This window comes from Amblyomma americanum, chromosome 1, assembly GCF_052857255.1.
Source record: "Amblyomma americanum isolate KBUSLIRL-KWMA chromosome 1, ASM5285725v1, whole genome shotgun sequence".
Lineage (NCBI taxonomy): Eukaryota > Metazoa > Arthropoda > Arachnida > Ixodida > Ixodidae > Amblyomma > Amblyomma americanum.
In genome coordinates this window covers 64,836,375-64,846,742 of record NC_135497.1, presented here as the reverse complement: position 1 = coordinate 64,846,742, position 10,368 = coordinate 64,836,375, and the positions used below count along the sequence as shown (strand labels likewise).

Here is a 10,368-nt window from a genome sequence, read left to right as displayed (position 1 = left end):
ACACCGCCCGAACCGCGCCGTAAAGGGTTTGACATCTGGCTCACTTGAAAGCCAAAACCGCAAGCACCTCGAAATCGTTACGGGTTAGCGTAGTGCAGTTTTCGATCCAAAATGAGATTTACAACTCCGGTGTCTTAGGCAATTTACTGGTGATCATCCTAGACCACCTCATATTTATTAGTTATGCTAATGATACAAATTATTAGTCCAGTGCACCATTTGCCATAGCAACCTAGGTCATAAGTTTCTTATTTCGTATAACTATAGAGAAAGCTAGCAGCTGTGCACTTCGCCCACCAGGGACGCTGGAGGCATGCTGAGAAGATAGATGCTTCGGAATGACATCTGGTGGCTTTGACTGTGCTTTAGACGGACGGGATTTTCACTCATGTTTTGTGTACTTTGTGGTGGCGTAGTTATTCATCTACGCACTTAGTTCATTTGAGATTCAAACCATCCAAAGGCGCTTGACTTGAAGCGAGTTGAGCACAGCGTCTGATATGCCTCCTAGGCCTAAAGTCTGTTTACCCCATCGCTTGAAGCCATTTACGCAGCAAGCTGTTTGCCCAGCAGGAACGCATGCTACTTGGCCATTGAAAGGTGAAAGAAGGGAACAGAGTTTCTTGCGAATTTAAAACCCAGAGGTCTGCAGCTGTGACCGCTCCGCACATTTCTCATAGGAGTCTCGGAGACACATCTTTTAAAAGTGCGAATTGCTTCGGCAAGCGCACCTCATGTTAACCATGCTCATAGAGGATTGCATATTTGCTTCATTTCGAAGTCTGGCGGTGGCCACGCAATGCATGCAAGAACGACTTCCCCTTCATTAATTCATTCGAATGCCCGCATGTTGCACTAGTTAGCACAAACATGGCTGTCACTTAAGGGTGCGGGAGGTTTCCAATCTAAATCATGTGTTACTTTGCAAAATCTTTAAGAGCAGTGCCAGGACGGGGTGAGAGCCAGCACTTAACATGTGCAAACTTATTCATTTTATTCCTGCATGGGCTGTTGCTATATGCTAGGTTTGGCCGAGGTCACCCTACAGCTGGCGCGACGCTCCTCCGAACTTACCCGAGCTTCCTATCATTGGCTGCAGCTTGCGCAACGCTCTTCCGAACTAACCTGAGTTACTCCGAGGCTTCACACAAGATTCTTGGTTGGGACCACGTTGAGTAGTGCTTTCGCACCAAAAAAAATATTGCGGTGCTGCCTCACAACCAAGTAGCCTGTTATTACCAATGGACGGAATATGCACATCCCCTCCTACCTTTCGACATTACAGGTGATTGGCTTTCATGACTGCACCGAAATGGCTTTTGTTTTTGCGGACACTTGCGCATTGTTCACTTCTGCGGCAAATAGTACATCGGCACTCGCGCAAGTAATGTGACCATGAGGTTTGCATGTCCTGCAGCATGCACGATTCTAACCTGCTAAAGTTACCTAATTCTTCCTTTCTTCTTTCACTCCCTCTCTTATCCCTTCCCTTACGGCGCGGTTCAGGTGTCCAACGATATGAGACAGATACTGCGCCATTTCCTTTCCCCAAAAAACCAATTATTATTATTAACCTGCTAAAGTGCAGGAAAAATTATACGAGGTGGTCATTTCATGGACCTCTAATCAATGTACGCTTTGGAGGTATGATGAGCATACATGCACCAAATGCGTCATGTACTGGGAGCGTTATACCCGTGCCACACGTGCACAAGAAATGGCAGCAAATGCTTAAGGCCTTAAGTTTGCTAATGCTATTTTTGGAGTTGGTGCTACACGTTCTCATTTAATGCCATATTATAGTCACGACAATAACGACTGAAAGGCAGTCAAAAATTTCACCTGAATATAAACAGTGCCCATCAGCATGCAGTCCTTCAAATGTAATATAAACATTATTTTGCAGAAAATCCTGCTGTTCTTGTTTGACAGGTTGAAAAACTAGCCATAAACTCACGTGTCAGCGCATAAGCCGAGGGTAGCTGTCGGAAGCACTCGTAAAATGGCATTGAAAATGCAGTAGAGATGCGTCATCTGACTGAAAGTTAGGAATAAATCATGTGCTACTGAACAGGAAGTTGTTACTAACAAACTTGCTTGCTTTTCTGAGTGTGGAATGTGGTCGAGTATGCATTGCTTAGGTGAATGAGTTGTGGGGAACTGAGTCGGTCACGAACGGCAGTAAGGCTGCCATAAATTTAACGTGTATGGCACCCTGCAAATGCCATTATAACTTAAGACAGTAAGCACTTCATGACATTAAATTTGTCAGTGTGGTACAGGTGTTAAACAGGACAGTTGACATGGGAAATGATGGGGAACTGGGAGATGTTTTTTTACGAAGAATACGGGAGGGAAAAAATGCTTCGACCACTTTTCTCTCACTAGAAAAACTGCGGCTGCAATAATGCACTTATTCCAGCAATGCACCTTACCGCGCCACTGCAGTCAGCGTTGTCACGCAGCATCGGCGTGCTCTGGAGCCACGCTTCCACAGCTGATTTTCACACCTTCCCATTCTAGCCATCATAGCTTGGGCAATCAAGTCACGCTTGTCGTTGGAAATGGATTGCGCTATGCTAAATCTCTATAAGCTGCTGTAACTGCGTTTCTCCGCATGAAATTTGCTAAACAAGTGCTGTCGCGTGATCACTATGAGAAATGTGGAGATGGGTGCCCCTTTACGCTGCCTGATGAGGAACGATGCGTGCGCCTTGCGGGTGTCTTGAACCAACTGCTTAAAACCAACACCTGTGCAACAATGCAATCGCAATTAGGAGCAGCAGTTGGAGGCCCCACATATGTCTCGCAGCCCACAGATACGTCGGCACTACATGTATGTTGGCTACCATAATTTCCAATGGCTTTTTTTGCAGAAAATCGAAACAGCTTCAATGCATTTTTTTTTTCATGTAATGGCCGTGTGTGTTTGAAAAATATGATTTTGAAAATGCCTATTGTGCCATTCAACCCTTTTTGTGTGTCAGAATCAGAAGTATACAAAATATTCACACAGAAATTATTCGAAGAAAATTACTATTCGCTACGAACCAAAAAACCGCTATACGCACATGCCTGAATATTTCTACATTTCAGCAAAGCTTTTGATAAAGCTCCAAGTAACATACTAGACATATTGACTTTCCAGAAAGTTTGATCACACGGATAAAAACTATTTAATCAATTGCTATCAGTTTGTAGTAATTAACAGCTACAATCACTGTCTTCCGGTCAGCTCATGCTAGGTCAATTGTTTTTATTGTGCATAGTCATGGCTGTAGGCGTGGACAACAGCAGCGATGAAGGGCGTGTGCTGGCACCAGTCCACTCGCCCCTTTGTTGTTCACCTCTCTGGCTCTCTCTTCATGTACATACCTTCATTATATCAACAAATATCACTGTAATTGGGTTGTTTGCAGATGATTGCGTCCTTTTTCAAGAAATCGCTTCAAGTAACCATCAAGACCATGTTAACTCCTCTCTTGGCAACATTTTTTAGTGATGCGAAATGTGAGGAATGAAGCATAACACTGATAAGTTTGTCTTTCTTCACTTCTCTCACCAAAAAGCTCCTCTCTCCTTTTGTACAGGCTAGGTACCACTCATAACAGTACTTTATCACGGAATTTACATAAAAATAACATCTGCTCTTTCACATTCCGTAAACTATTCTTTAAGACGTAAGCTTAAAGGAGTATAGACACCTACTTTGGGCACGTTTTTTCTTGTTTGTAATGATGCGTAAGGCATTGTTATATATGGATTACCACCTGGTATTCTCCTGCGACCGCTAAATAATTTATAATCGAATTTCCTTCTCATGCTGTTTCAGTTTCGGCTTCGACAGCCAAATAAGAACTGTGATGTCTAAGTGTGATATGTCACATGAGGCATGAAAAAACTGCAATATAATCGCGGCTTCCGCATTCATTATCAATCCGGCTCTTGAAGGCTGGTTTCAGCACTGTAGAATTAGAACGATGAAGCAGCAATTATATCGATGTTTTTCCATGCCTCACATAACATACATAAAACCACTTTTTGACGTTGCCATTGCTCAGCTGTTGAAACCGAAACCAAAACAGCATGACAGAAAAATACGTTACAAATTATTTAGCGGTCACAGGCAGATACCACATGGCGATTCATGCATAGCAGCGTCTTCCGCATCATTGTAGCGAGGAAAACACGCCAGCAAATTTGAGCATCTATACTTCTTTAAATATAAAAATACATGCTTACAATTCACTAATTAGACCAAAACTTGTATATGCAGGCGTTTAGGGCCCATTTCCTAAAATATCACCCATCTTCAAAAGGCACAGCAAAAAGCCTTTTGGTCTATTTACTGTATGACTGACCCTCTGAAATAATGCAGGCTAATTGCATTCCCTCTCGAAAAATAAAGCAAGAATTTACGTTTCTTTTCTTAAATTTGGTTTCTTGCTTTGGAATAAAAGACCCCCTGCCCTATCTGTTGCCCTCAACATCGAGGCATGCTCGCCACCATTGTCCTAATGCACTGCCACTGTAACCGATTGAGTGATTCCAGCCCTTCTCCAAATTATGCACGAAGTTGGAGAGGACTAATTTATATGCCAAAACAACTGTGGGCTACATGGATTGAAGTTCCGCCCACATTCGGGATTGTCATACAGAATTCCTCCGTGAAATATAGTGGACTGTTAAAGCTTTCCTTGTTGCCCGAGTAAGAAGCTGATCGCGAGATGAAATTACAAGCTCAAGAATTTTGATTTCTCTGGCTCGTTTGATGGTGTCATTACAAGCAGATTTTGTTCACTAATGCAATTCGTCAGCGAATACGGAATGCTGTGGAATGTGGCCAGTGTTATCAACTGAAGTTGTAGCCTACTATAATAGGCCACATATGCTATATATATCCCTAAAAGCTGTGGGGTGCATTTTGTGTAGCAAGTCTACGAAGGTGCCTCTCTGCACCCCATGCAGATAGGCGCCTTCTTCAGTGGGGTGCTGGGCAGATCATACACCGCGTCCCTCCCTTCGCTGAATGTGTTAAAGGGATACAGAACAAAAATCTGAAAATACCGAGACCACCACATTTTCATTTGCAAGATAAGATTACCCAGGCATATGATTATCCTTCCGGTTATTTTTGAGCAGATTGCTTGATTTTTTTGTTTTGCGAGCAGCTGGCAGGCCGCACTCGGCGTACTCCTGGCTACAAACTGACATAACGTCAAACCTACCCTGAGCAATGCATAGTTTAGGATTCGCTATCTCGTACCTTCTACGCGAAATGCACCTTCTTGATTCATCGCTGCAGATTTGATTAATTCTGACCAAATCAAGCATGTAGTCACCCAAAGTAGACAACCATAAGATGCAGGCAGACAAGCTCGAAGCACGGACTTTTGTGTTGTCAGTGCTGGCTAGCTTGCAAAATGGTGGAGTTGTCTCATCGCATAGTCTACCATTCGGTCTAGTCACAACCATTTAAGTGCTTCTGAGTGAGTGAATAAACCAATGAATTAGTGGCCTCATGTGAGGCTTATCGATGGTTGGGGCCCCTATTTCAGGGCTCTGTTGGCCCTTTTGACCAGCAGCATCTGGCCCTCAAGGTCAGAGCTGAACAAGTCTGTTTGGATTGGTTAGGAGAGGTTGTATACTGTGTGATGTACACTCCCATGTTCTTTGGTACAAGGTTGGTGTTCACCCACACCATGGTCATATATCCCTAGAAGCTGTGGGATGCATCTGATGTAGCAAGCTTACAAAGGTGCCTCTCTGTTGCTCATGCAGACAGGTGCCTTCTTCAATCTAGTTTTCTGTGGGGTGCTGGGTAGATCATACCCTCTATAGTAATCTACAGAAGTCTGAATCGATGTGGTGAGGGCTGATAGTTTGCGTAGCCTCGGACTGCTGAATCCATACGTTGAATCCCTCAGTGTCCCGGTACCTTGTTATGCTTTTAAGAAAATTCTGTGGTGGTTTTGTGGTCAGGATACGGTGCGAGTTCTTACCAATCCTTCCTGTTTGGAAATTCCTACATGCTGTTTGGATTGCTGCTAATGTGAATGTATGCCACAAGAGCCAGCAACCATGGACCTGCTGGGAAGCTGCTAAGCTAGTCTGTAGAGAGAGGACAGACTTGGCAGCACTTTTTTTTTGTTCCAGGCCAGCTTGGCAAAGACCCATCTGCTGTCACAGAATCATTGCCATCGGAGGATGTCCAAGAAGCTGGGCCATCATCTGCTCTACCAGAAGATGAGGATGTGACAGATGCAGGAGAGGGTGCAGGCCCTGCGCAGCTGAATGCTGCTAGCTCATAAATTAAGTGTGGGTGTGGTTATCAGCACTGTCAGGTTATAGTGGCAATGTTCCTTGTTTTTGCTTGCTGGCAACACACTAAACCTAAACCTGTACTGCTTCTTTAGTATACCCTTCCAGCAATGCAGGCAGGCTAAAAGCACATGTTGCACTGCAGTGTACTAAAATTGGGGGCTTCTATTGTTACAGTTTGTACAGTAAAAATCGTGAACAGACCAGACTTGCAGTGTGACAGCAACAACACACTGAATTTGAGCAAGCCGCCATGGAGGACTGGTGTAAGAGAAAAGCTCCAGACCAGAGTTGAAACTTTTTCCAAAATGGCAAGCAAGCGAAGTGTGCAGCTCTTCTCCTGCTGCAACGTGTGGAGTACATATTTATTATGGGCAGTCACAAGCTCTTTGCCCACTTGGTGCAGACTTGTGTACAGCTAAATAAAATGCCTTCAATTCATGCTACCAGTTAGGTGTTGTGGTCAGCTGTATGTGCCATGCCACAGTAGACCTGCACAAAGGTTAGGAAGACATTCGAAAGTACAGGAATGTTGTTTACTGGCTGTTCCAAAACTGAAATTGTGCATGATACCACTGAAGCATAAGCACACTAAAAAACACTGTTACAACCATGAAAAATGTAGATGCCCACAAGTTAAACATTTTATTAAAACTTTTTCATAAGTTAAGCAGACAAGCATTTTATTGACTAGACCTTTTTTTTAAATTAGCTGCCCTCTTTTTCTGTCCTTTCTGGGCTCCTTTCTGCACTGCTACAAGCAGTCTCTTGAATTCGGCAGGCTTCCTTTTGAACCTGGAACCCAATCCAAAATGCAAACAAAAAAGGACTTTAGTAACACATATGAGCCAGAGTTTTAGAGAGCAAAATGTAATGCTGACTGCGTCACATCTCTTCAGGCACACAGCCAGGGTACTTCAGAACTGCAAGGGCCTAATTTTAATACACATTTTACTGGCAACAATGCAAGAAGAATGACACCTTGTTCGTAACCTACCGTTTGTTGAGTGATGTCCTGCTCAATGGCACGTAAGTGTAAGGCTCCAATTTGCCCTTCCTGGCATCACCATCGGATGCCTGCAGAATAAAAGCAGCAAGTGAACTGTAAGTGCGTATTTATTGCAATCTAGTACAAATGAATGATTACAATTAGCATCCACATGAGCACTACAGACTACTCGTTCCCCTTTTTGTAGGCATGTGTGAATAGTAAATTTTCAGTTCGAAGCGAATACTTTGCAAAGCAAATATAATAATTATATCTGAATAGCATATGCCGAAACAATGGGTTCGCAGAATTCACTAAAGAAACAAATAAAAACAAGAAAATGCTTTCAAAGCAGCATTCAGCAATGTTCAATCAGCAGCAAGTCAGAGTGCACTAAGCATCACAGTCCCAATTCCTTACCATGCGATCTGTTATATGTTTAATCAAGTTGTTTCCGACTCCAGACCTGCCAAAGAAAGCTATGGCCTAAGTCATCCATTCTGCATGTCGACGAAAGCATTGCACACGCACCGGAAGTGGAATGCGGCACACAGCATGCTGTCGTATATCTAACAGAGGATGTGGTACTCGGGACTTCTGGGGTGGGTCCTTGTGTAGACCAACTAAGGACAAACCTTGCAAGGTCACGTGCTTCAGTGCCCGGACAAGAGGCACATCGTCAGCATGGACCAACATTGGGCGCGATAAGAGCATGCCCTCTTCCCCCGCGCCGAGAAGTACAGGGTGCACCTTTCCCTTTTAGAGAGGAGGTTTAAGGAGTACTTTCATCCTAATATGTGAAAAGGGAGAGCGGAGAAGCACGGGGAAGGCACACCCTTATGCAAAGATTGTGAGCACAGGAAAATGGCTGTGCTCTTCAAAGCGAAGACTGTGCACCTGCATCAAAACGCTTTGCGGTGCCTTCTTTCTTATCGCAGTACCTAAAATACTAACTGGCATTTCACTCTAATTTCAACTGTCGCAGGATGTAAACAATAAGGTATCGCTGGCTTATGTTGGTGTCTTTGGACACCACAAATATGGAAGCTACCGCTGACGGAGTGCTTGCCTCTGTAATGTTGGTAGCACTAGTTCCGCATTTGTATCTTTTTCATTTTCATCTTTCAGGCCATCCGTGCGGCGGTGCAGCGCAGTTCCCACCACAGCATGTTCGCTTTTGCGTCTGGGCGTTGTTCCGTCATGCACACTCCTTGGTTATGAGGTGAACCGTGGAGCCATCTACGACAGTGTAGACGCAGCCACCGTGCTGTATTCACGACACATGCAGACATCGAGAACTGTGCGATCGCATGGAAGTGTCAGGGCGTGCATAAAACCATCGACTGCTTCTTCTAACAGCTTATATTCCTGAATTCTCCAACTTCGAAAATATGCCAAGCTTTCGAATATCGCATTCGCTTCAAATACTGAATTCAAATATTCGCACAACCCTACATAAGAGGTGGGGGACCACATGTGCATGCTTTATACATGCTCCTTACTTTCTCAGTTCTCCTCTTCTTGGAGGGTCCAGCACCTACAAAGCAATGAACAAGATGTTATATATAGTAGGTATTGGTCTGCTTGCACAGCGCACCGGCAAAAATTGAATAAACATACCACTTCCTGTTCCCCATGTCTCGACACCATCATCCGCATCCTGTGGCATTTTCCGCTTCTTGGTCTAGAATGAATGCAAGTTAACTAGGATTATTCATGCCTGGTACAGCAAAATAATTCGGTTCAATTCTCAAAGACGTTAACAGGCATGCTCATTCTTCCCATAGTCATTAAGACAAACAATATAAGCAGTGTACGAGCACTAATGACTTTCGAAACAGGAAAAGCACAGTACATGATGCGTTAAATTTCAGATTACCACCACACGAACGCAATTTACAACAAAAGTCTATAGGTGCACAAGAGGTAGCAAGACTGGCAACGCCATATGAATTATATTGCCTGTATGATTTTGCCTTATACTGACAGCTTTGAAAGGGACACTGAGGACAACTGATACTGTATCAAAAATTTTTTGTTAGCAAAATCAGATAGTTCGACATTTCGTGGCTTTGTTGCTGCTTGTCCGGCAGCAATGATTTATATTTATGCGGAAGCGCTGACGGTTCACTGTTCACTGCATGCACATCCACACAACCGGCCGCAATGAAATCCAGGGACAAAATGTGAGTGTATAACACCACCCAAAACACTGTACATCACAATTTTGATAGGAAGTCTGGTAAGGTATACATGTTGGTTCGAATCCCTGTCACAAGCTAGCCGTCAACTTGACCAGCACATGTAAGCTATATGCTATGCGGCACTCTGATATCGTATGACACCACCCAGAACGCTGTACAACAAATGTCGGGAAAACTGGTGCCACATGGAGGTCGACCAGTGGAGAGTGTATATAGACGAACAACATGTTAGGATTGTCTGCAGTGGCAGTGTTCGGCTTGCTGTGTGCGTCATACGGCCGCTTGATGACATCACCCTATTTTTCTTGCCATCGCTATAATTTTCTGTTCTCACAGAGAACTGTGGCCTACACTTCAGTGAATTCAACCCCACACAGCATGAGATGCTTTTGAGGGCCGAGGCGGCAGGTCTAGCAGCGTAGTCCGAAGCAAGCCAAGCTACTGGTCTGACAGCTGTCACTGTCGAGTCACTGACGACTGAGGAGTAGAGACTGGTAGATGCCAACACACCTAGATTCTGTGATAATAATTCTTGTTGCGCTGGTTATGCAACCCAACATCTCTGTACGCTGACGAAGTGAACATGCCTAGCAATGAGTTTGCCAACGTGGAGGCTTGTACAACATTAGCGAGCTACAGGTATTTTCTTGGTCGCAGGTTGTCGCTACCAGTTGTGAACTGGTAGAGACATGCTGGAAGTGGTAAGGGAATACGTCTACTAGGCAGGTAGTGGCCGCTGAGCCGGATCATGAGAGAGAAATAAGAACAAGAATGGGGTGCAGTGCATATGGCAGGTCCTCTCAGATCATGAATGGCAGTTTGCCAATACCCCTCATGAGAAAGAACAGCTGTATC

The 10,368-nt window shown here is 44.2% G+C and overlaps 1 protein-coding gene across 1 annotated transcript in view; it reads right to left on the bottom strand.

Annotated features, from left to right (window-relative positions):
* Window positions 1-6,943: 6,943 nt before the first annotated feature.
* The window catches only part of LOC144112908 (RRP12-like protein), a gene marked incomplete at its 5' end in the record, with an annotated part of 28,840 nt that continues 25,415 nt past the window's right edge, over window positions 6,944-10,368 (bottom strand). Inside the window, 4 exon segments of the mRNA XM_077645725.1 lie at window positions 6,944-7,116; window positions 7,319-7,398; window positions 8,812-8,846; window positions 8,930-8,993. Coding sequence (XP_077501851.1) covers window positions 7,005-7,116; window positions 7,319-7,398; window positions 8,812-8,846; window positions 8,930-8,993 — 291 coding nt within the window.